This window comes from Accipiter gentilis, chromosome 32, assembly GCF_929443795.1.
Source record: "Accipiter gentilis chromosome 32, bAccGen1.1, whole genome shotgun sequence".
Classification (NCBI taxonomy): Eukaryota; Metazoa; Chordata; class Aves; order Accipitriformes; family Accipitridae; genus Astur; species Astur gentilis.
Window position 1 is genome coordinate 3,668,418 of NC_064911.1, and position 27,111 is coordinate 3,695,528.

The 27,111-nt window shown below is 37.6% G+C and overlaps 1 protein-coding gene across 4 annotated transcripts in view; it reads right to left on the reverse strand.

Moving 5' to 3' along the window:
* Positions 1-25: 25 nt before the first annotated feature.
* Positions 26-27,111, reverse strand: part of SCAF4 (SR-related CTD associated factor 4) — a 48,088-nt gene continuing 21,002 nt past the window's right edge. For 3 of the 4 annotated variants that reach the window (XM_049835111.1, XM_049835112.1, XM_049835110.1), the window contains 12 exons: positions 26,312-26,420; positions 25,802-25,969; positions 24,333-24,418; positions 22,718-22,908; positions 21,687-21,787; positions 20,518-20,631; positions 19,644-19,800; positions 17,983-18,137; positions 11,842-12,004; positions 11,628-11,708; positions 11,335-11,523; positions 26-2,915 (listed from right to left, as the gene is read on the reverse strand). In XM_049835111.1, coding sequence (XP_049691068.1) covers positions 2,074-2,915; positions 11,335-11,523; positions 11,628-11,708; positions 11,842-12,004; positions 17,983-18,137; positions 19,644-19,800; positions 20,518-20,631; positions 21,687-21,787; positions 22,718-22,908; positions 24,333-24,418; positions 25,802-25,969; positions 26,312-26,420 — 2,356 coding nt within the window. In that variant the 3' untranslated portion in view covers positions 26-2,073. Of the gene's footprint in view, positions 2,916-7,882; positions 9,323-11,334; positions 11,524-11,627; positions 11,709-11,841; positions 12,005-17,982; positions 18,138-19,643; positions 19,801-20,517; positions 20,632-21,686; positions 21,788-22,717; positions 22,909-24,332; positions 24,419-25,801; positions 25,970-26,311; positions 26,421-27,111 lie in introns of those variants that run through there. The other variant, XM_049835113.1, reaches the window with a different exon arrangement.

A 27,111-nucleotide genomic window follows, 5' to 3' on the forward strand; every position in this document is an offset into this window, starting at 1 on the left:
AAGCTGGTAGTTGTAGAAGAGTAGGATACAGTTACACTGGTGATGCTGTAAAGATGATGCATCGCTAGTAGGTTTATTACACAATCACTGCTTCAGAAGGCAGTAAGAAATTGTTCTGCAGTGGACATCCAAGGTTTTCCTAGGCTTTGTCCTCAAATTCCTAATAAAGGGAATGGAGAGAATGTGAGGTGGCATTTGCGTGAACAGATAAACCTTCTGTCTCTTTCATTCTTGTCGTCAAATCTTTTAATAAAGTATATTCATTTAAAAAAATCCTACCTCCTTATAGAATTATGGCAGTTTTTACTAAGACAGGTTTTAAAACATAAGACATAAATGTCTGGCTTTGTATGAAAAAAGTTAGTTCCACTGGCCCAGCATGAAACACATTAAGGACACAAGTTGCAACACATGGAAGTTGAGTTCACTACAAGTATGTAAACAGTTTTTTTCTCTCTTTATTCTGCTATTGCAAGAACATAAAAATATATGTCCTCTCCCCAGTCCATAACTCCACATTTGCTTTCCCACCCCCCTCCCTCCCCCAGAAAAAATTCCCTCTGCCGCAGAGCAGCTATGAAAAAGTACTGATGTAAGAAAGCAGCTGCCCTTCACTTCGGGAAAAAAACCCAACTTTCAAAGTAGAACACACCTATATCAAGGAGAAAAAAAAATATTAAATATGCACAGGATTCATACAATTTTCCCACTACGCTTCTAGAGTTAAACAAGCTTCAACTGAAGGCTGGGTGTGTGGCTGATCGACGGGTGAGCGTGTTTGGGGCAGAACTGCCACGGCTCCCGACTCTGCTCAGTACAGCGCTGTTGGCGCCTGAAGGGCCGACCACCAAGAACTAGTCTTTGCCCTCTTAACATTTGACAACATTACTTGAGTGTTACGGAGAGAAGATGGCAAAACTTACACAAATACAAGAAAATGCGCTCTGTCCATCAGTCTGATAGGTACAACACTAGGTGGGTAAAAATTTTAAACCTACCTCTTGCAGGATTACAGGAGGTAGACATCGTTAACACAGACAACAGTAGCAGCCCAGATTTGTCTGAATGAAGAGGCAGCATTTTAAAATCCTCACGCACCCTCCCGCCTCCCTTCCTTTTCCCGGCCCCATTTAAAAAAAATAGCATTTTATATTGTGTTTTGGTGTCTTTGATTTCTCTTTCACCCCGCTTTCCAAAAAGCATCAATGAATAACAAGTACAAAAGATGCTGAACCGGTGTGCTTCCTAGCCCACCACACACAGTAATTTTATAACATCACAAGCAGAGCAGACTAAGTATGTCTGAAGGTGTCCACTTTTTTAAAAAAGGCTAATTAGGGCAACATTTACCACAGAACCAGTTGGAGGGGGGGGGAAAAGAAGAAGAAGAAAAAAAAAAAGAAAAAAAAACTGATTGCATTGCAAACACTAAACAGTTAACTCTTCAATTAACATTTTAAAACAACTAACTTTTACCTAGTATGGTCAAGTAGATCATTAAAATGCAGCAATCTAAAAATCAAGATGACTATTACAAATAAAATTTGCTTCTGTGAATAGCTACACAAACAGATGTACTTCTTTCAACAAATATAAACAAAACAGTCTAATTTAGACTCCAGTACAGCATTAACAGTTCAAACTTTAAGATGTTGAACACTCCTTTTCCACTTCAGTGCAGTGTAGGAAGAATAGCACACGTTAAAGTTTGTTACGAAAATAGAGTTTATTAAAAACACATCCCTATTGTTTTGAGGAGCTTTCACCGTTACCTTTTCTTAAATTAAAAAAAAAATAGAAAGCACTTCTACTTCTGATTTGTAAACTTTTTAAAGTCAAAACTTTAAAAAAGTTACAGCAAAAATGGGTAATATTTTAATCATATCTTCAGTATTTCATGTTATGTTGTGGCTATTTTAAATAGAAGGGAAGCAATCAAATTGCTTACAATTCCCCACCAACTACTGAGGGGCTGTGATATAAGCAGAAGCAAATATAATACAGCAGACTGTACAACTCTAAAGCTCTACACTCCAACAAATGTCACTGTCATCTTTCGACAACTTCCAGTCGCTAGCGAGGAGCCTCCGCCACTGAGCCCATATCCTTTTCCGCTTGTTCCACAGATGAGGTAGCCTCGGATGTTAACTCTTCAACAGGTTTTACACCTGTAGATTCAGACTCTCCCGCAGCAAGTTCTGAAACAATGTCTGCGTCTTCCATTTTGCCGCTATGAGATTCATGGTTTTTGTCGCCATCTGCCCTGTCTGTCATCTCTGATTTTTCCTTTCCTCGATTTTCTTCCTTGTCTCTACGAGACTCCCTATCTCTCGAATCTCTCTCTCTGTCTCGATGGCCACTGGACCGCCTGTTTCTGTCCTCCAAGTCTCTGTGTCTATCACGGTCAGGGCTTCTTCGTCCCCAGTCTCGCCTGTCACGATTACCAAGTCGCTCGTGATCTCTGTCATCGTTGCGGTTACCATAGCGCTCACGATCGTTTTCTACCCGATTTCCGAAAGATCTCCTTCCAAACCTTTCCTGGTCTCTGTTAGGCGTGAACGTCTGCCTGTCATTCCTAAACTGCCTCCCATCTCTGTTATCCTCGGGTCCGCCTGGCCCCCCGCTTCCCGGCATCCCCCCAGGTCTCACAAAGTGACCGGGTGGTGGGAAGGGGGTTTTCATTCCGTGGGGGGGAGGCATCCCAAAGCCCCCTGGCCCCGGCGGGGGCCCTCTGTGCATCATGTGGGGAGGCATGTGTCGCGGTGGCATCAAGGGAAACCGCTGCAGAGGAGGGGGTGGCATTCCTGGCGGTCGCTGGAGTGGTATCAAACCAGGCCGGGCACCTAAGAGGCCAGTGGATGGAGTCTGCAACCCAACAACAGGGGCTGGTGGGGGCGGCGCAACTCCTTGAGTGCCTGAAAAAAACAGACACACACACACACACAAAGTAAAATCAGAGACTGGCTGGAGGGAAATAAAAGCATTTGCATAATTTAAAAACATTCTGAAATTATCTCGCAAAATGAGTAACACCAAAATTTGGGGGGGGGGGGGGGGGGGGGGGGGGGGGTGGAGCAATCTGCAAAGCTTCCTGTGCTGGTTTACTGTTGTGGTTTAACCCCAGCCAGCAACTAAGAACCACGCAGCTGTTCACTCACTTCTCCCCCACCCAGTGGGACGGGGCAGAGAATTGAGGAAAAAAAAAGTATAACTCATGGGTTGACATAAGAACAGTTTAATAGGACAGAAAGAAAGAAACTAATAACAATAATAGTAACAATAATAAAATTACAATAATAATAAAAGGATTGGAATATACAAAGCAAGTGATGCACAATGCAATTGCTCACCACTCGCCGACCGATGCCCAGTTAGTTCCTGAGCAGCGATCCCCCCAGGCCAACTCCCCCCAGTTTATATACTGGGCATGATGTCACACGGTATGGAATACCTCTTTGGCCAGTTTGGGCCAGCTGTCCTGGCTGTGCCCCCTCCCAACTGCTTGTGCACCTGCTTGATGGCACAGCATGGGAAACTGAAAAATCCTTGACTTTCAGTCTAAACACTACTGAGCAACAACTGAAAACATCAGTGTGTTATCAACATTCTTCTCCTACTGAATCCAAAACATAACACTGTACCAGCTACTAGAAAGAAAATAAACTCTATCCCAGCTGAAACCACGACATCTGCATACTGTAAAGAGAGCACTGTCTTTAAACACAAGTTTGTGTTGTGCTAGAAGTAATTAATATTGCAATGGTAGTAACTAATTACTTATCCTAAAGGCTTCCTTTTGTGAAGAAGCCGTTGCCATTTTGCAGGTCAGAGCTCCTCCTGATCTCCAGCTCAGTGTCTTGCTTCGTCAGCTGACTGCTGATGAAACACCTTCCTAATAGGTTATGCTTCCTAGGCTTCTAATTAAAGACACCTCACCTCCTGTAGTCAGCTTTCAAACCTTTCTCCTCAATTACAAATGTCAGTGAAATTTTATCTGGCTAAAATGCTTGAGATTTGAACTGGTCATCAAGATTTTCAATGTGCAGAAGAGGCGGCAGATACAGTAAGCTATAAAGGGAGAGGCAAGGTCAGAACAGGGCTGGAGTAGGAACAGAAAATCACAGAGAGTTCAATTTACCATTCCAGAGAAAAGGGATACAACAAAGTTTAATTTTAGTAGAATAAACCTTGCAATGTAAACCAAAAGGAAATGCAACAGGTAATTTGTTTGTTTTTTTTTAAATATGGTTTTCCATCCTTCATAGCACATAATCCAACACCAACTATTTTCCATTTTTGTTCCTGGACTCTTGTTTTTAGCATGGTATTCGTAAGACAAAAAGAATTAACTCTCAAAACATACTGTTTGAGAAAGGTCAGCCCAAAGCTTGTTGACATCAACATGACAAGCCAAAATGAACGAGGATTACCAAGCTCCAGCTGAGGACTTCATACGTGTGCCAGCTCATCTCACATGTCTCCTTTTGTGTGAACTAGTGATACTGTTGTCTCATGTTCTCTGTAGCCTTTATACTGGATCTACCTGCTCCTTCTGCTCACTAGCAGTTATTTACTTGAAAATAAGCTCCGTATCTGAGAAAGTACGTGTTGCTTTTTAAACTTCCCAACTGAAATTTAAAGGAATCAACAGTTGCCAGCAGAACAAGCACAAATCTCTCCTAATCCATCCTGCATTCCTTTGTAAATTTGTTGAAACTATATACTAACAAAAATGAAAGTTAAGAACGCAGGTTACATAAAATTTTGTACCTCCTGCCCTGGGTAAAACTACGATGTGAAGTAGCTGTATGAATTAATACTAGAATTAAATACTTGTTAGTGTCATCAGTGAAAAATGCACTTTGATTTCAGCTTCATGAGCACAATGGAGCAGGCGTCCCAAACAACTTTCCATTCAGCTATCATAGCTTCCCTCTTCCTCCATCTGATTTAGTTAGCATTTCTATCCCAATTCTGAAGAACATACATGTTGCCCTTTCACCACACCACTTCTGCTTAACATCTCCAACAGAAACCTTTTTATGAGTGCTCTTCATATTTATATTAGAAGGAAATTATATTTTGTCTATCAGGAGAACTCAGGTAACAAAGGTGTGAGTATTCTTCCAGTCCATGGTATTGTCTTACCTTCCCCTCCAAGCAGTCACTTTTAAGACACGGCTTGATAGGTCACACTCTTTGAAAGAAATGTTCCAGCAGCAACACCATATTTTTTCTGTTTTTTTTTTTTTGGTTTGGGGTTTGGTTTTTTTTTCATTTTAACTTCAAAATGCACAGCCCTCCCCCTCCTCCTGTTCATAATCAGGGCTGTAAGTCACCTAGTTTTAACTCCTCCCATGACTTAGTACTACAGATCTGACAAGACAAACATATGGCTTAATGATGTCTTCCAAGAATGTTATTTTGCTGAATTCTGAGGTTTAGGGGTATTTTTGTTGATAAGTAAGTTCTTCCACAGAAGATTAAAAATAAGGCAGAAAAGAATAATTGAGATCGAATGAGCTGGAGTGGATAAGCATATGCTTCTGCTCTACATCAGCAGAGTAGATGAGGGTTACAACAGCATGAACATGAGGCAAGTGTAAAAAGCTTTTTTAAATTTAACAAGTACGACTAATTTAATTTCTCAACCATACTTCATGCATAGAAGCAGCATAATGGTAGCTGAAACTCACTCTTTCAATATGGACTACATCAGCAGGGTAGCTGAACACTATTTTAAATCAGCCCACTCAAATGTTGAGGCTGAAGTACACTAGAAAGAACTATTAGAGCTTCCTTGCTGTGCTAACAAATCAGGCACCAATTAAAAATTTACTCTCGAAGGTGTCCAGAAACACATCCAAGTTTACTAAGAATGCTCAGTAAAATCAGTGGTATAGATTGCACATGCAATATCTAGGAAAATTTAAAGCCTTTTGTTATCTTATATAGGGAGAGACAGTATGTAAAATTTAAATAGTCTGTCAAACTTGAAAAGAAGTACCAGAGCTCCTAGAGAAACAATGAAGTGACTTTAATGACCATCTCGTACCTGGTCAGACAAGTGACAGAATTTATCTGCCCCAGCCTGTATTTATTCATTTGTTCACAACTGTAAGCCTTTTTGGAGGAGCGAACCTCGTCTTCTCGCTTATGGGTAGGAAATACAGCCATCCCTTTCACCAATTGCTTATTCTACGTAACTTGGCCAAGACCTGGCTTTTAATACTGGAGATAAAATCCTCAGACCTTACACCTAATATGTTATTCTGTTCAAATGTGTAAAAATATAGATTGCTTTCACAACTTATTTTTATTTGTAACTTTTAGCAGTGATGCACAGTGAAAGGTCTTCAGAACTTGCGAAGTGTTTACTATGAAGAACGCAGATGCAAGTGTACTAGGAAAACCCATTGCCAACCATGAGTGTTGTTTCAGAGGTGCAAGAACAATCACACAGTGCCAAGTTTCATAATTTCACTTTACTTGTAAGACATAGCCAAAATGCTATAGCTGTCCTGAAGAAGTATCTTCTATCCAGGGACATCATAGAAGATTTCATAAATTAGGTAAAAAGCCAGATTTCTGTGTCACTGTAATTCCATTTCTGATTATCTTTTCTTCTGGCTGGACAAAGCCCATGTTCCCTTGTGATAATTATCAGTGTTACAAATGCTAACACAACCAAGTGTAGCATCTGATTTTTTTTTTTAACTAAACTCTGCTCAAGAAGTGATTACAGTGTTTCTTGTAATCTGTTAAATTACTTCTCAGCTGTCCTGTTACAAGAAAGCAAGTGGAGGAATAGTGTTTTCTGTATCTGACACAGCAATCCTGCTTCAAATACATCTCCTTTGCACATCTAATGGAAACATGTATGAGAACAAAAAGTCAAAAGCTTACAATTCCAGCATTCCAGCAAAATGGGCTAAAATTTTACACTTTGATGGTGATGTTCTGCAACATGTAGCATGATACATAAATTTTCCAATCACTCTCCAGTGGGGAATGTTGCATCTTAAAACTAGAACATTAAATACTACCACGAAATTCTTGAAAGAGGGACAATGTTGTAAGTCTTGTGTCTTTTTCTGGTATTTGATACAGAATCCTTTAGACCAGGCCAAGACTGTAAAGAAAGAAGCCTAAACTTAAGAGCCTAAATATCAATTCAGAGCTTAAATAACTTGCCATAAATACCAACATTTTTCAGGGTAGTCAGTGTCCACCACTGAAGCCAGCAGAAGCTGGCTGCTATTCATGTTAAGATGCTTAAACAAGGATGTAAGAGTCAAACTGCATTATGTGTACAGTGTTGGTTACTGGTATTAAGACTTCTAAAATTCCTGCTTTATCAAACATAAACACTAAACTGATCCAGGTCAAGGGAATCATCAAGGCAAAACTGAATACCATGAATGGTGCTTGAGAGTTCATGTTTCCTTACCTCTGAATTCTCTTTTGGTAGTATTATGAAACCAATAGTCATATGTATCATTAACAAACATGCAGTGGTTGTTATGTTTTTAAAATGGGCTATCACAAGAAATGCAGAAATGTATTAGGTTTATCACTTTTCATATCCCGTATTAATAAAAAGTTCATCCTTCTGTGAAGGAAGTATCCACTTTATAATACAGTAATACTCTGATGAGCTCAGAGACTAATGTATTCTGTCTTTTATAATTTAATGCAGATTACAAAAAGACCATGTAGTTACTTAAGAACAAACCAGCAAGGGAAAAAAAAGAATAAGAGTTCAGCATGCATTAACAGGAAATGAATACGAAGTTCGATGAGAACTACAGTATAATTAATCTTTGATAATATGTAATTATCATTGTAGGAATTTTGGCAAAAAGAGCACTAGACCAGAACCTACAAACTGCAATATGGTGTATTTAATCAAGATAATAGATCACAGAATTTGAATATTTAAAACATAGCATCTACAACAGCAGTTTATTACTGGTCCAAATTACAGCATTTGCTCAACACTAAGAACAAGTTGGCAAATCAAAAATTATTTAAAAGCCTGTCACTTTCTGCAATATGCACATGTAAAAGGAGTCTAAAAATATCTGCTTTGCAGATCATTTAAAAAAATGACATGAGCACACACTCACAAAACCAGTTACAGTCTGGATAATCTTGTTCAGATTAAGAACAAGAAACTATAACAGCAGTGAATATGATCAAGGATACAACTAAATCAGAACAATCTGAGGGTGGTTTTCAGAAATAAGCACAAAAAAATTCAGACAAATGTCCACAAGGGATCACTCCTCTGAAGCACAAACATGTCTTTGTTGGAAGTGATGAAAGAATTACATTAGAGGAACGAATGAAATTAGTGAGATGAAACAGAATGTAACTTACATTACTAAGAAAGCATACGAAATCTTACAATAATCAATTTGGAATTACTTTGTAACATATCTTCCATATAAAAACTGAACAGATAGATAAGCTTCATTTTGAAGTTACAAAAATTAGGAAAGAGCTCCTGCATTTGTACAGATTACAAAAGGTGTTCTCAAGCAAGGTTAAGTTTAGATTTCTATGACAGTCTCTTCAGAGAAATCTTCATTCCTTGAATTCAGCCTGCTGAAGTAAGTTCTTCTATACTGCCCAAATATCCGAAGGACATTTCTTCATTCTTCATGTTACACTATTCGAGCCCCTTCATGCCTATTTCCCCAAGCAGAGTCCTCATGACATACTTCATGATGCTGTCAAACAAATCTTTTTTCCACCTTCTTATCTCAGCTTGGAGAGCCTCATCATGGGAATGTTTAACAAGCGGTTTGAGGACTTGGTGAGAAACCAGTCACATGATCAGTCACCTATTCAAATTACTAAGCCATGTACTTGTGAACATGTGGTCCTTCAGTCTGAAGCATTTGATTTCCCTTGCCTGCACTTTCCCATGGCTAACCAAGGGTGATGCTGTACCTACTCATTTATTTTGTCCAGTTCATTTGCCTCTGACCTGTGTAAGACTGTAGGTCAGACACTAAGGCTACATTTCAACTGTCAAGCCTGCAAGTACTTCAGGGCTCCGGGACCAGGATGCATATGTAGATTGCATCTCATGTTCGCACACATGGTGAAACCCTGGCACACTCCATTTCGCATTCTTTGATTTCCCTAGGAGTGAAACCTGACACACAGAATGAAAAGGAAGGAATGACGATGCAGCCTGGCCAGCGCTTGAACTCATAGGATGGGGAGGGCAAGACTTCAAGGGACACTTCTTTGCTATCTAGATCAGCAGGAGTGGTAGAAAACAGGACCTCTTTCATATTTTTCTTCCAACCTAAGGGAAGACCAGATCTGGACTCTCACATGCAGAGCTAAGCTCAATTGATAAGTGAATCAAAGTGGATTTAAGAAGATAGTCTCATTTGTGTAAACCTACTGAAAAGTTTTAAAAGCAACGACAACTGATACTAATTTTTTATCTTTAATCATGTAAAATATTATAAACTTTTTCTTCTAGTTTTCTTGTATCTTGTATCAGACTGTGGACAGTCCCACTTAACTCCAAAATGTCAGGATGGAATGATTTTACATAACTCCTTGATTATAAATAACTTCTTGAAATAAGACACTTATCAACATAAAATGCTATTACTTAAGTAAATACACAGATCTCTAAGCTGTTTCTTCAGGACTACTCTGTAAGCTCACACATGCAATCTTATAAAAAGAAACTCTCCTATCCCCTTGTTGATGAGACTGAATGTTGACACAAGTCATTCTGACCACATGGACTATTTTATCTGCCTCAACTATTCAGTAAACAAGTTAGTAAAAACAAAGGCAAGTTCTTGATCTTCCGATTTCTCAAATTCAACTTCCTTGAATTTGTAAGAATTAAAAAAAGCTACTGTCCAAGTAACTAATGTGGATATGTAATTTACTTCACTTCAATCTTAATTTTCTAAAACCTTTTTCTTCTAACTCCAGAGTAACTTAATACATTCTAAAGGCTTGGAATAAAAAGTTCAAGTTATGCCATACAAGACATAGTACCATGAAACTTCAAAAACCTGGTAATACTGTTTTACAATTACAAAAAGCATAATTTCATCATTAAGATGTGAATGTCTTAAATGTATAGTCCGATAATCTGTATCACTACAGACTTCTCTCAATCCATGGTGTCACTGCACAATTTTTTTAAGCTTTTCTCTGTTTGCCAAGTGTCCAAGATACTCTAAAACGATTAGCTTCTGATTTTGCATATCTGCTTTGATACTTTTTATCAGCAGACTGATTTTCAGAGAGAAACAGCTCTTTGCTTTTTGAAAAATGCCTTTTAAAAGGGTCTCATTTCAAGTTTCCAACATGAGGATCCAAAAATCACTAGTCACAGCTGGAAAATTTAGCCATCAAATCCAATAGAGCAGTAAGCTCTCAGGGAGACAAATCTTTGGATCTTTTCAGCATACACTGTAAAGTTCTGGGCAGAAACACACTAAAACAAAATTATCTTTTTCATTCATTTGTTAGGCTCTCATTTAGAGGTCTAAAATCCCATAAATGTAAAAATCTTATTAAAATTTGTAGGAAATAAGTCTCCCGAGTATATTCTTGACACTGACCCCTAAGAGGCCATCCTAAAATAAATATTTAGCAGAACATCTGCAACATTAAACAGTATACACACTGTAAAAGTTTGACCAAGTTTGTATCATATCGTGAAAAGTAATTTATGTAAGATATCCAAAGTTAGCTTGGTTTTGCTAGGCAAAATACCATTAGGTAACATTGAAATAAGGCAACATATTGTTAAAAAGGTTTCAAAACCTGTAATACTGAAGGGCTAAATAAAAGCTTTTGTTTTATCATTTTATTAAAATAATTTATTCCATACATAAAAAGTATACCATATTTTCAGATTTAAGAAATACACTATAAAAAAATACTGCTTCTCTGTAAGCTAATTTCATACATGCAATAGTTCAGTTGAAACATTGTTCATATGTCATAAAGATGTTTTGTTGCAAGTGAATTTTCTATATGGTATAAGCCTCAGTTTGTTAAAAGTGGACAGCATTTCATTCTGTTCCGAATTTCTAACTTAAATGTTACAGCTTTTTATTTCTTCAGAAAACAGATCTTCAATAATAAAAAGTTACTGCTCCTTCTGTGCAAAATCAAGCCTCTAAAAATGATTTAAAAGCCAACAGAAGGGCACGAATTTCAATAAGTTTAGGAAAATCTGCTTTACTTTCCCATGAACTGTACATCACTAGCAAAATCAAAATCATATTTAAATTCAGAGAACAATAAACTGAAAATCATATACAAAAATGAACTTACCAAGAAGTGGAATAGCTTGGGTCACAGGAGCAGGTACATTAGTAGGTGCTACAGGAGGTGGAACAGTCCCATATATTTTGGAACTATCAGTAGTTTCGGCATTCCCTCTGGATCCAGAAACCACTGTTGGGATGGGATTTCCTACAGATGAATCTTTTGTAGTGTCTTCATTCACACCAGTTGCTGTAGCTAAGAAACAATGCATTGACATATTAAAAAAAAAGTCAGCTTTTCTGCTTGCATGATATGATACCTTCCTCCTACTGCCACTTGTCCAAGATTTAAACACTTACAATTTGGGATGTTTACTGCTGGAGTGTGAGGAACAGATACTGGAGGAGTTATAGGTGGTGGTGGTCCAGGAGGAAGGAAGCCTATAAAAAAAGTATGTATTACCACTGTGTATCACTTTACCAAAACGTACTTGTGCAGTTTATATGGCAGATGCTTTTATTTGCTATATGGTTAAAAAAAGGACTTGCTATTCCTAAGAATATATAAATATACCTGGGGGTAAATGCATTGGGTTGAAACCAGGTCGTAAAAACGGAGGCGGTGGTGGTGGTGGCACTCCAGGAGCAAATCCAGGAGGTGGGATTCCTAAAGGTGCTGTGAAAGCAGGTGGTTGGAGTGCACCAACCACAGGAGGACCTGATGGATGTGGTGGAACCTAAGAAAAAAAGAATGGGAAAAATGTTTACCTCAAGACTGAAGGGATTATTTGTTGCTCAGCTGTGGACTGCTGTCTTCTGTGCTTTGTCCATCAAAACAAGAAAAATTGAGCTACCTTAAGTTACTCTACAACAAAGTGACTCACATAACTGATCTAATTAGCAGTCAAAGAATTCCTACAACTTCACATATCAACATTGATCTTGTTTGCTTTTGTTCTTAAAGAAAAAATTATTCTGTCGCAAATTGATATTAATGCATGCTGGTAACTCATCTAAATATACCCTTTACACAGTAGCTGGAATTAATTTTACCATCCAACATGATACACTATAATGCACACATCTTTGGAGCAATTAAAAACTTTTTCGCTGCCTGAGTTTGTATATTATAATTAGAGTGACTATCGCTTCCTTTTATTTTTTTAAATTCTGATTTATATCAAGATCTGAATGAAAACTGGTTTAAACTAACTTGATCCTTAGACTCATAAATATGAGCTTACTATAAAAACTATATTAAATGTGTGGGAATCAAAAGAAAAAAATTTAATCAAAATATGCTCTGCATTTAAAATTGATTTACTAAAGCAAAGGAGAGGTATGTAGTCAAGTGATCATAACTGACTCACCTCCACAACCATCAAAATCTCAGAACTACTACACCAAGACCCTTCATAACTCATTTTTTATTTCTAGAGTAAAGAAGGAAAAGCCTTTACTGTTTTATTCTCAGAACTGAAAGAAGTGGCATTAAACCAAAGTAAGCAAAATATTCTTAAAACTGGAGGAGATGCTAAAGCTGCCAAGCAGCTGATACCACTTCAAACTTCTGTTGCAAGATCTTTACCAATGTGTAGGTTAGTGAGCTGAGGCACATTAAAACTTGTGCTAGTAGAATTTTAAAATCAATTAATTACAATAGGCTTTAATTCATTAGGCTTTAGTGTAGACCACCACTTTTTATTTTTAGTTTTAAATTGGTTATTTACTGGTTTATAATAACCTGCTGATTAGGCCCTACCTGAAGTTAAGCTAACTGAGCAGGATGTTAGAAACTATTCGATGGGGCACGAGAAATTGCCAGACATGACAGATAACTATGTGAGAAGCTGACAAAAGTTACACATGGCACCATGAAGGATGGCTGGATCCTGCAGGTGGTTAGGGGGTGTTATGTGAACAACAGCCAAACTTCAGACAGAAGTTGAAAGGAGCAATGAGGACCTTCTGGGGACTAGGACCTTGCAAGGCCAACAGCGCACACACAGGTAAGCACACCTAGGAGTACCATATGAGGCCAAAACTACCTAGATGAACACTAAGTAACCCTAGAAGTGTGTCCATTAATCACATTAATGAAGCTGTCCATTCTTTAGAAAAAAGTGCTCCAAAACCACAGTAACCTAATAGTCTCGGTAGGTCTTTCTGTTTGTTTTACAGGGCACTCCTTCAAAGAACAACTTACAAAATTAGCTAGACATAGCAACAGATCTGTTGATTGCAGTAATGTTCTATGAAACAAGCATTCACGTACAGAGTGCGTACATAGCAGAAGGAATTGAGGAAGGGTATCAAGAAGGCAAAAAGGTTTAAAAAAGAGGGGAAACTTGCTAAGTGCTGTCAGTCCTTAAGTAGTTAAAAGCTGAGAAAACCGTGGATGAAGCATGTATACGCAATGGCTTGAGATGGTACAGTGAATAGTAAAATCTTATGATGGAACCAGAACAAAAGTAACATCAAAGGAAGATGATTTAGATGTGTATTAGAGGATATTCATACCTAATTATTCAAGCTTAACTGCTGTACTTAATTTTTTTTCCTAAGTTAACCCTCTAATACGTAATTATAAGTAACACGTTAAAACTTTTCCTTTAAGCAGAAAGAAAAAAGGAAGGTGGTAAAAATCTGTGCATAAATGTCACAACATCTCATTTAAAATACAGTTTGAAGTATAAAGTTTCTGTTCATTAAAGAGATGGAACCAATGGCTAATAAACATTGACAGATAACAAACACAGAGGACTGGTGAATAGTTTCAGAATAATAGCTAATGAATTGGATAAAACAAAGCAACAAAAGTGCTACTAGGGAGACAAATATTGGGAAAACCTGGTATTTTACTAGCAACATTGGAAACTGGAATAACTAACCTCTCAATAACTGTAATGCATACTGCCAGGTGCATCTCAATAAACATGTCTTGGTGTTTAGCCTGTGTTCAAGTACAACTACTTCTTACTGCACACCTCTCAGATTTAGACCTGAAGGAGAATCGTTGGCCCTGTGAACTAAAGGAGCACAGTCTACCTACAGTGCTCCAAAACAATTAAATATACATTTAAGCACACCTGGAGTCTCCAGCAGGAAGACGGCAAAGGAGGAGTCTGCCAGTTTCAGTATGAGGGGTACAGGATGGATATTGGACCAATGCACAACTCCCACATCTAGTTATAGGGAGAAGGAGCACGTGGGATTGATGAATACATCAGGAAATTTGGGAGGTACACGCTCAACTTGGACTCCAGTTTCTGGCTGAAAATGCATTAAATGAAGAAAAGGGACTTTGGGTTGGATTGGGAAACTTATGGAAAGGGTGGCCACAGCAATCCCCCCGGACTGCAATGTATAACCCTGGCAAAGCCTGACAGTTTGGGTAGGGTAACACCAAGCTTTGCCCGGAGAATGGAATACCAACTGCCCAAAACCTCGTCAATGAATGTGCAAAGCAAGTGATATCACAAGTGCTATTAACTGAAACTGACTCTCAGTAACCAAGAAACAGACTTAAGTTGATCTTGGACACTGCAATATGACTTAAGAATAAACACAGACCTACCCTCAGAGCGGGCCACTGAGGTGGATTACTCAGACCTGCAGGAGTGGGACCAGATTCAGCAACAGCTCAGACACCTGAATCTATAGGCAAGAAAAGGGCTCACTCCAGCAGCACAACACAACAGAAGTATTCCACCTATCTTGTCAACAACCCAGGACCCTGTGGCTGAGAAAAGGCTGTGTGTGCTATTGAGGCCAAAGAATCAGACTTACCTATGCATGCTGTCACTCTTAAAAGGACATTACCGATTTTAAGTGCCTTACTACATAGAGATTGCATTCATGGGTCAAGGTGATAGTGGCAGTAACAGGAGGTCAGTCTGCAGCTAGTTACACTGCTCACAGGTAACGTCCAGTGGACCAGGGCTCCATCCCTATGTGTGCAGCCCATGCAGGGGGCTAGCACAGAAGGCCCATTCAGACTCTACCAGAGAAAGGAGTAATGCAGCTCCTTCCCATCCTGCCTTTAATATGGGATTGTCAGCGCTGTGGGCAGACCACAAAGCTGCTGACTAGGCCCTGGCCTGAAGTCAAGCTTCATGAGAAAGGGCATTGAGGGCATTACGGGCATGAGAAGCTATGGACACTATTCGAGAAACTGCCAGACATGACAGATAATGTGAGAAGCTGACAAGTTACAGACAGGGGCATAGAGGATAGCTGGATTTTGCAGCTGGTTAACAAGGTGCTTTGTGAACAATAGCCAAACTTCACAGATAACCAGAAAGGAGCACTGGGGATCTTACAGGAAAAAGGACCTTCCTTGTGAGGCCAACAGTGCATAAGTAATCATATCCAGGAATACCATACTATGACAATATTACTTAGGTAATTGTATCATAAATAGCAAATCTGGGTAGGGATGCAGCAAAACTGGGACCACCATGGAAAAAAATAATTATGGGAGAGTTGTTTACTTGGGAGGAGACTGGAGTAGAGAAAGGGAAGCGAAAGCACAACAAAAAGGAAGGTCAGGAAGTGAAAAAAAAAAAGGGAGTAAGTTATGGGAATCATGTAGTCAAAGCTGTTTGGGGTTATCTGCCAGGCAGCCCTATGCCTGATCACTGCAGCCTGAATCAGGACAATGCATAAAGCCTGTTCTGACATATCACACGCATCAAACCTGCTTCTCCAGTCAGAGGGACCAGGGTTGGCAGGGTGCTTTCCATGGCTAACAGAGGAGCAGCTGGACAGATGGATCGAGCAACCTGGTACCAGTGTACTGATGCCCATTCCAGGCTGGGCAGCACGAGCAGCTACCCAGCATTCATAACTACCTCCCCACCTCTTACAGTTCCGAACACTGAAGCCAAATACAAAGAAGTTCTGCTTGTATCTGAGGACAAAAATACCTCAGTTAATTAAAATGCTATGGTACTCTACAAAGTTATTTAAACAAAAGAAGTGGAACATCATGAGCTTTTTCGTTTTAGGTATTAGGTCACATTTGCATATTACAAAACATGTTACTTTTAGTAAGACTAACATCATCACAGCTGAACTTAATTTTTAAGTTTTAAGAACTATTTACAAATTATTGAACTATTGTAATTTTATGGCCAGAGAAGAAAACTGAATTGGTCGGTATTAAACAGCATAAAAAAACTTCATAGTGAAACCAAACACGAAGACTAAATACAGTTCTCTGATCCTGGCCTGAATTTGTGAAGACACAAGTTTCTTTGCCATAGTAAAAAACTGAAGCTGATGAGGCTGAGACAAGCAATCAGCACACTCAATATATTCTGAAACTAGTTGGTTTTTTCTTTACATTTTCTTTTTCAGAATGGATTTGCAAAATAAACAACATCACTACTATTTATTACAGTTAATGGCTATTAAAACCCTCTGAAATTAGAAATTTGACTTAGGTGTTCATTCACTAATAATACCTTACAGTATTTCAGGAATTCTGTGTCAAAACAACACAAAATTCTCAAATGTTCTCAAACGTTCTCAAATCACATAATTGGCTAAATTATATATGTCTTCAAATAATTTGAGTTCTTGATCTTTTCTGAGTGTCTGCCATATTGTAGTTCATAAACACATTTTCTCAAGATGTAAAATAGTTTAATTTAGACTTCCTCCCATTTAGGAGAAGGTATACTACTATTTTAACAGTGACAAGAAAGAAACTATTACTATAAAAGTAGTAACATGTCTGTCAATAAGTAAAGCTAAAAGAAATAACGATTATAAAACCCTGGAGGGAGTATTACACACTACTTAAACTAACAGTAAAATTTCAGTGTTCTTTTAGCGAATGAACTTGCAACATCAGCTTTGACTGAAGAGCCATTATAACAGAGGAAGAGTATGAAAATTTTTATATTACATTCCCAAAGGCTTTTCAAAGAGAGTATACACAGTATGAACAAACATAAAAGCAATGTGCATATTTTAAAAGGTCAATAGCTTATTTAAGCCAACAGTGAGGAAAATTAATTAGGAAAACAAACAAAAAATGCAAACATAAAACTGAGAGGATGCAATTCAGCCCATTAATAAGAAGAATCTACTGCAATAATTTATTTGGAACTGAGAGAAGAGATATTAAAGTACAGTCCTAAAATACATCAAATAAAAATCTGGCAGACACACATACACTCTGTCTACATTAGCATTAAAGCAGCAACAAGGTTTTGGAGCAAATCCTCTATCATTCCCACTAACCACATGCTGACTCAGTTTCCAGGGCTGTTCTGGTACATGCAAACTACATCCCTTTTCAGGGAAATCAAACCAGATGCTCTGCTCCTGCTGGGCACAAAACATGCTTCAAACCCTAAAGGGTTTGGTTTTTTTCAAGTCCTCCATTGCCACTGTGACTTAGCAGAAAATGAATATTCTTCTAAGAGACTGTATTGCTTTTTTACATGAAGACGCTCAAATGATGGACTTCAGGTGCATACTCGATTTATGGCACAGGAGAGGTATCTTCATAAACTGACAGCATAGCAAGTCTGCTAACAAGAGCATTTTTAACCAGGGACAACAACATGACACACACAAAATCAACTAGTTATCATTCATCGTATTTCCTCCCTCTCCTTAACTTATGCATTGCCATACTGAATTGCTATTTAAAGTAAGTCTTTGTTTAGACATCAGGAGCAAATGAGAAGGCAACTCTTACCTGTGGAGGAGGTACTGTTATTGGTGCAGGCATAGGAACAGGAATTGGAACAGGTAAAGCTTTAGGAATAGGTGACACTGGTTCATTATGTGTAGCTTCTGCGCCTCCATTTTGAGCCACTTCATTTTCAGACTTCTTGGGAATCCCCTTCCATTCTATACAAAAAAAAAACCAACCCAAACATACATGTATCAGCTCAGTAGAAGTGGGCAAGTAGTCGAAGAACAGAGCTAAGAAGCATTTAAACATATTTCTGCCAATAAAAATTCCAAATTACTTCAAACACACTACAGCAAATTACTGAAACATAGCAAGTAAATTTATTCCTTTCATTAGTTATTTAACAATTCTTCGCACTGACAACATTTATACATGCCCAGGACTCTGAAACACACTATCTGTAACAAAAACAGTAAGGCTGTTTTGGGACAAGCTTTCAACAAATTCATTCCATTGCTCTTGAGCAAGAAGGTAGCAGCTTTTTCACTAATTCGAGAAGTAATTTCTGAGAAAACAACATTTCCAAGTCTTCAACAAGGAAAAGGAGAATACAACAATAAAGAATCGCAGCAAAATAAGAAAAACATCAAAAATAGCTTTAAGCTCATTTTATAGAAGAAATATGGCTCCTATTATTTGTCAGAACTTCCTGGGAAAAGACAACTAAGCAGAAAAAAATAGATCAGTGAAGAGGCATTATGGGAAAGAGAAAAGCATTGAGAAGACTGGAACACATTGAGGTTATGTTTATAATTCGTTACTTTCATTTAAAATACACACTCAACTTATTTTTGTGTATTTATCATGAAGAGATGCTACTATTTATAATAACCGCCACCTAATTAGGGCAAATTGGACAGAATGACAAAACCCTGAAATAATGTTTCAGTAACTAGATAGCACTTCACACAGTGGTTAAAAGCAACACAGTAGTCTAGAGTAGCAATCCAAAGAACTTAAGGCAATTCCAGTTTTTAAGTATTGCATTAATTTAATATTAATTTTAAAATCACAACAGCCAACACATTAGCAACTCTATATTGGTCTGAAGCCTGTAATTGATTTGAAGCTGCTGATTATAGCAGGTGTCATTTTCTTAATACAACCATAGAAGCCTGATATTTTCCACTGCTTACATGCAAAATAACAAGAAAACTATTAGGTCCCTATAAATACAAGACTTGCTAAAGGAACTGAAAATGTCACAAGCGTGAAAACCATAGGCACTTTTTTTTAGAAATTATGAAGTTGCCATCAGCTCAGTTGCCACACAAGTACTCCAAAGGCAGGCTCCTTTCCTAGGGGGTTCCTCGCATAAACCAGGGCGGTGGGCAAGCTGGCTCTGGGACTAACAAGTACAACTCACTTGCATCATGCCTTACCATCAAGGGCAAATACCAGCACAGCTGACAGGTCACCTGGTATCCACATGCATTTTTAGCCCAGCCCCTTGAAACACAGCTGCACAACTCCTGATGAGGGACTGTCATTAACTGCTTACAAACTCTCTCCAATTTACAGGTTATGCATGCTGCACTTCTTAGCTATTTCAAGGATTTTATGTGCACCACAGCGTCATGAAAGTCAGCCACACCAACTTCAATACACCAGAGCAAAGGACAATTTTTTTAAAACCATTTAAAGATATACCAACACTTTACCTGGACTAAGGGTTTCGTTGTCCAACATTCCTCCTTCGCAGAAACTTTCAAGATCTTCAGGTTTCACTTTGTCCCATGGTATGTAAGTAACACCTAATTCTACATCCCAATACTGCTTGTAATCTGGCTTTATTCCTTTATTCAAAGCCCATGCAATCTTGGGGGTGGAAAACATACATAGTTAGTAAAATGCTTCCATTTTAATGGATTTAATATTTAGTTCTCACAAAACAGCACTACCATTTGAGGCTAAAACACAAAAAGAATACTGTAATTGAAACAGCAGGAAAAATAGGTTAGTTACGAATCTCTGAAATAAGACTTTTTTAAAGCAGCCTCAGCTCTTATTTCTTGGCTTGACTCCTGCACTCAATTTGTAAAAATGTATAAAGGTAGTTTCTTCAAATGTTCCCTAGTCACTAAAATTAATTCTATTTCCCTTCAGAGGACAGTGTCACACTCTAACATGATGTTCTACAAAAGGAAAAATTTCACTAATGAATGCATTATTCCTTATTTATTAGTACTCTTTATAGGATTATCATATATGATTAAACTCAGTTGTAAGACAAATAACCACCAATAAGAAAAACATAGCTACAGTCCACTGTAATGTCTAAAAGGACACCATTTTTGTTGGTTAAATAGACAATTATTGGCAATCTTTCAAGGAAGCTGATACAAGTCCCACTAGTCACATTACAGAACAGGAAGAATACTTATCAAGAAAAAACCTGGTCCATTCACATAAATTTACAGAATACCATATGCAGAATACACAAAAGTCTAAAATAGCCAAAAGTCTAGAATAGATTAAAAAGGATTACAGTAATTACAGTAACTTTAGAACAGCTTGACATTTTCCAAGAAGTACCTTTATAGATTTCTGATTGACTTTGAAGTTTCCTCGGCTCAGTTTTTGTAGGGCACGGTAAGCATCTTGTCTGTGAACCATTACAATATAGGCACATCCTCTAGGTGGTATCATCTGTTTGTATTTTCAGAAAAAAAAATTGGTTTTGCTAGCACATTAACAAAGTAATGAACAACATACAAGTGTCCAATTGCAGTAAGCTGGAACATCAGCAGGTGTTTCAAAAAGGACTATGGAAGTACGAAAGAGACTGTTATTTTACGAGGCTTAGATAGCCAGCATCTTCTGATACACATTTCTAGTAAATTAAAAGCAACTTCTTATGTGGAAAGTTTTAAGCTCTATTCCATGTGAGGATATCGATGACTGTTGTATATTTAATCCTTTAAATTGTTAAATAGCAGTATTTATGTAAATGCTGTGGTCTGACAATTAGTTACTTTGTTGGAGGAAACAAGGCACTAATACCCCACTTCATTCCATATACTACAAGCTGCCAGCTGCACCTCCACACTCAGTTTTATCTACAGTTTTGTAATAATTTTTATTATTTGTAATGCATTTGAGAAAAAATTTCTGTGTTGTTTTACAATATTTGGTAATAGGAAGAAAATTACAGTACTTCTTTTTGTTTGTTTGTTTAAGTGAAATTTTATAGCTACAGGAACAGCTACCATTTCTATATAAAAACATCCTTAAATACAGCAAAGCCTAACAATAGTTCTCCATGATTATGACTAAAATGACAGAAAAGAAACGAGCAAAAGACACAAGAACACCAGCTGAGAGTCCACATTTCTATAATCAAACAAAATGGAGCAGTCAAGGAATTAGTAGCACAGTATGTAATTCTGTACCCATCTCCTCAATAGCCCTTTCTCATTCAATTCTCTCCAGAGAAAGCATGTTTTTAATGAAAATGGGATAATCTTCTGTACTACCCCAAGCACATTTTTAAATTTCAAGAAACTAAAGCTACTGCCTTCTTGGTTTTCTACACAGCAGCCAAATGAATTGAGTTCACACCTTAGAAAACACAACCATATAGAAAATGAGAGCTCTTGACTCTTTTCAATGTATCAAAAATAAAGTTGTCTTAAAACAGTCTGAAAAGACTTTTTGTAACCAAGGCACATCAAAGTAGCTTACACTGCATCATTTATACTTACATTTATTGATTCAATTGGGCCAAACTCCTCCAAAAGACTTCCAACATCCTGTTGAGTTGTCCTTTTGTCAAGTTGTCCTACCCAAAGCGTAGTACTACAAACTACAATTAAAGAGTTAACACAGATTGTAAGAGCACTCGGAAATATACATGTATATAAAAAAGAATGTTCTCATTTTACATGATAACTCCAGAAAAGATTCCACGCTCCCCAGGTATATTCAGAAGACAACTACTACATTTTGTCTATTAACACAGGCAAAGTCAGGATTATTTCAGAAATCTGAACACTAGCCTGTGCATTTTCCAGGTCAAAGCTCCACTCCTGGTTTGAAAGACACACAACATTGAATCACTAGAAAAATCGTAATAATGTGCTCAACTTCTTGTTGCTCAATCTGCTTTACCTTATATGTCTTGAAGGAAGGAAAAGAAAATCATGGTGTTTCAGCTTTTTACAGCCAAAATATTTCTGACTTAGAGATATTCCAAAATTGCCAAATAGTCTACTATGAGTAAAGTACGTACATGGATGTGTGGTGAATTTAATTCTTACCAGCTTTACAACAGTTCAGAAAATAAGTAGTTTACTTTTATTCTGTTTGGATGAGTCTTGGAACCCACAAAGAGCATTAAACCCAAGAAGAAGGAACAAAAAAATTTAAAAAATAACACACATCAGATTAAGAGTGGTCTTCTGGGGTATTCTGAGCAGATATCATATACTGAAGGTAAGTGGACTTGTCAATGTTAAATTTTTTTTTAAAGTCTAATAGATACAAAAAGCATATTTCTTCAACATTTACAGTTTTTCTAAAACATCTGTTTGTCTTCTTAGTATTCCATTTTATGTAGGCATATTATCTGCTGTAATATATTCAACTTCACAGAGCTCTAATATTCATTAAAGAAAATACTGGGCACAGACAAAACAATTCCATATATGAACAAGGAAGATGTTGAGCATCTGAAAAATGGTACTACAAGAATGTACAAAGTTACATCAACAGTAAAGAGGAAGAATAAACTTACCACTAACAGTTTCTGACTTGATCTGAGGAAGGCCTTTTGATCTGCGTTCTCTCTCCCTCTCACGTTCACGTCTTTCTTGTGACCGAGACTTAGGAGAGTGTCGGCGTCTATCCCTGGACCGAGATCGAGATCGACGATGACGTGACCTTCGAGATCGGGAGCCAGATCTTGAACGTCTCCTTTTAGGTGACCTAGTTTAATCCAACAACCATTTATGTTCAATCTTTCTGACCCAGACATTGACACACAGATAACTATTTCAGATATCTATTTAAATAATCGGGCAAGAGTTCACTCAAAAAAAAATAAATATCCAAGCTCATTCACATGCATTTAGAACAAGAATAAATTATTATAGTAGCTCATTAATGCACTCCAGCTAAACAGTTGATTATTTTTCAATTTCTTATCTTCTATTATTTTTGTATTGAAGTTGACTATCAAAACTATGTCCATGTTAACATAGAAAAAATGACATCTGCTTAAATGAGGAAAATGTTTATTGCTTTTACAAAAGAATGGCTAAAAAAGAGATTAAAAATAAATTCTGCCAGTGAAATTGTATTTTACATCATATTAAAGTTCTAAACCACTCAAGGTCTGGAAGACAGAGTAAAACTTCAAAGAAATCATATGAAACTTGGCAAAGGAGAAGACTCATAACAAAAGTAGATAGCTTTGCTTTAATACTGGAGCCAGATTTGTTAGGTCAGCTGAGACACGTGAAATACTGCGTCTGTGACAGGCAAAGTCCCATAGTACGCTGGATTTCTTTGTGTGTCTTTAGAGCACAGACAAAATTAAGCTATCACATTCTGCTTCTCTAAAATTTAGTCAGTATTGACAGGCATAGAAGTTACTCTCTACCAATAAGAGAATTCCATAGATACCCACTTTTCCTTAGAAAGTAGACGACTTTCAGAGGTTCACAAGTCTTAAGTCACTAATCTGTTTCTCATTACCACTGCATTGAAGCACATACAACATTTAGCTGTATTTATACACAGCTCCCTCAGAGGCAAGAGATTGAAAGGGTCTCTTTTTTTCCCTCTCTTCCAGAAGGACAACTCAAATAAAGCCCTTGACAGTTTTGACTCTACCAAGACATTTCACTAGTGTTGTCCATGCAGCGAATAATACACAGACAGTAATTTCTTGTAATTAATCCTTAGATTAAATTGAAATGGACTCTTTTGCTAAATGCGTCTTTTGGCATTTAGTCATAGAATCCAACTTGTACAGCACAACTGGGCACTTACAAGAAACGACCACAGAGGAAGTAAGCTGAGCCAGGCACCCAAGAAGCCAACTTGAAACACAAGTAAGAGGACTATGTCCTAAGGAACTGAAAAAGAGCTCCACCAATAGTTCAAGGAGTTAGCTCACCTCTCAGCTACTTACCGCCATCTCAATTAGAAGTTACCACCCCACAGCAGATTTGGCAGCACAGCACCAAATTCTCCAAGCTCCAGATTATCAGCATAACTCTCCTCAGTACTCGTACAGAATTAGTAAAGCATTTTCAAGTCTTTGGACATGACACACTTAAGTTCCTTATGCTAAAATCCAATACCTGATATATATACGCTCACTAAAAGAACTTTCACTAATTTACCTTGATGCAGATCTAGATCTTGACTTTCTGTTGTCAGAAACATGTCGTTTTCCCTCTTGAATCGGTGGCTGTTCCACCTCCATATCCTAAAATATTAAGTTGACTGGTGTTACAGGTGATTAGCACAAGTGTTTTATTTCATTTTATGCCTACACTAAATTATGTAACAGCACTAAAATTATATTGAATATTCACATATGTGAAATTAAAATGTAATGCAACTCTCCTCAGAAGATTCACCACGACTTTGTAGTCACTAACAGGGAGACAGTCCAGTATTAAATGAACTTAATACAACCACTGCAAGAACATAATAAAAATAATTTACACAAAATTCTTATTTTCAATTTGCAAATTATTGTTTTTCCACATTTTAGTCCATTTCAGCACCACATATATCTCCACAGAATATGGTTATATTCCTTAAAGTCAAGTCAGTGGATCTTGCTCTGTCATCAAAATCACAGGCAAAGGAAGGTCTACTAGAAAACTCTTCTCTACGATGTTATAGGAAACAACTTTAAGCCATATATATAAGCAAATTACAATACAATAAATTTGAAGAATGAAGCAGTAAGTCATCAAAACAATACATAAAATGCAAGAACCTGCTTAAAAAAACCCACCAAGTTCAACACAGCTCTTCCTTCCTAGCCCAAATCCTCTACAGCTTCCCACCAAGCAACCTCTCAGAATGTACTGATTCAACAGAATTCAAGACTAAAAAAACAATTACAAAGATACTCTTAAGAATTGTCCCTTTATTCCAAGTGGAAAGCAAGAATTTTCTAGAATCTGTGACATCACAGGTCACCACAAAGACAGCCTGGTGCCATCTCTATTTCTCATTTAGGATTTCCTTTGCTTGGAACAAAAGGCAAATATATTCCACTTTTTTTTTTTTTTTTTAAATACAGGCTCATAGACTTGCTCTTTGATTTCTTCTTAATAGCAGCCAGTTACCGAACCAACAATATCCTCCAACATCTTAGGAACAAGAGCGAGCTGTTCACATACACTTGGATTTTTTAAAACTTCTACAGACTTCTGAGTCCATTCCCACTACATTAGTGATCTACCAGGGCCTTAAAAATTAACCCTTCCAGATAGTTTTTCTCCAAAATGAGATTGCATTGTTAGAATTCCATGGAACAAAATATTCCTGAAGCATGATGGGTACAGGAAAGGGAGGATGAGGGAAAGTGAGAAGTGGAAGGACAAATTGCAATCCAAAGACTTTCACAAAAGGAGGCACGAAGCATACATATGCTGGTTTTGCTAGACTTCTGAAATACCAGACTTGTCATGTAGCACTGCAGCTATCCAACTTTCTCTCAGATGAGCTAACATCACAGCCATCTCTGTCCATGGCTATAATGAAATTTCCTCTCCTGAAGAAATTACATGCATTTGAGAAAGACATGTATTAGAGCATTTAAGTTAGTTTGTTTACTGCAAGGGGTCTTCACCTGCTGATGTGTTTTTTGCATGTGTGATTCACTCTGTACTGGAAAAGGAGACTGAAAAGTTTGCTGCACAGGTGCTGTTGGCGGAATCACAGGCTGAGCCATGGGTGGAAACTGTGGCGTAGGCAGGAGACCAAAACCTGGCATTTGCCCATTAGGAGGAAGTGGAACCTTTTGAGAAGAAAAAACAGAAAAACTTCCAGTTATGAAAAAAAAATTACATCAGCTTTCCCAGTTTGTTAAAGTAAAATTGTATCTCTGCTCTGAAGTCACAGTAAAAGACCAGAAGCCTGAGAAAGATGAAGTAGGTCAAGCATTCAGGTGTATAAAATAAAAATCTTGTTCTTCAAAGCTTGACTGGAACAGAGAACAAAAATACGTTTCTTATGGTGAAGTGTGAATATGGCTTAGCCCTCCAACTTTTCCTAAGAACACCACTTCCTTACTTCTGCACCAAAGAAAACAACAAAAGATAGAAAACATAAGAGGGACAAGGGAAAACCCTGAAGTTACCTGGTGACGCATTGGATCTTGCTGTATTCCCATCATTCGCTGCTGAAAAGGATCCATATTTGGGAGCTGAGGAAACACTGGCTGTTGTATACCTTCTCCTGGAAATCCACTAAAACCGGTAATATTTAGGTTAGACAAGTCAATAGATACACACATTTTTTTGCCTTTATTTTACATATTTCTATGTACATTTACACATTCTTTCTTCAAATTTAGACAGAAAAATTATCTTTATTATAATCCCATTTCCTCTCTAAAAAGTGGAAACAAAAAGAAGAGATAGAGTGGCCTCTTTATCTTTTCTCCACTCTAAGAGTAGTCCTTTAACATTTAAAGAAATGCTACATAAAGGTTTAAGCCTCTCTTCCCCCTGTACTTTTATGATCTTGCTAAAGATCTCAGTCTATGGAAATTCTTCATGAAGGTTGTCTGCCTTAGGCTAACTTTCTTCATTTCCAGTTCCTCTTTTTGGAACAAAAGTAGTAAGCCTTTTCCTCAAGGAAAATAAATTGGGCATACTTTTGCTGGGAAAAAACCTTCAATTTGGGAGGAATTTAGGGCAGAGGAGAAAGGGGTATGTATATCACACAAGGATTACAGTAATGCCATTCACTTCCTGATTCAACACACAGAATGGACAGTGCTCAGGGACTTAATGAGGTCTGTGCAGTTAATAGGACCTGTTTACAGGATGCAGTTTGTGTAAAAAACTGAACAGGATTTCAGGAAGATAAAGGACTTTCATGGTGATGTGAAATGAAACTTTGTAGTATTTTAAGACACAGGTGCTATATAATTCT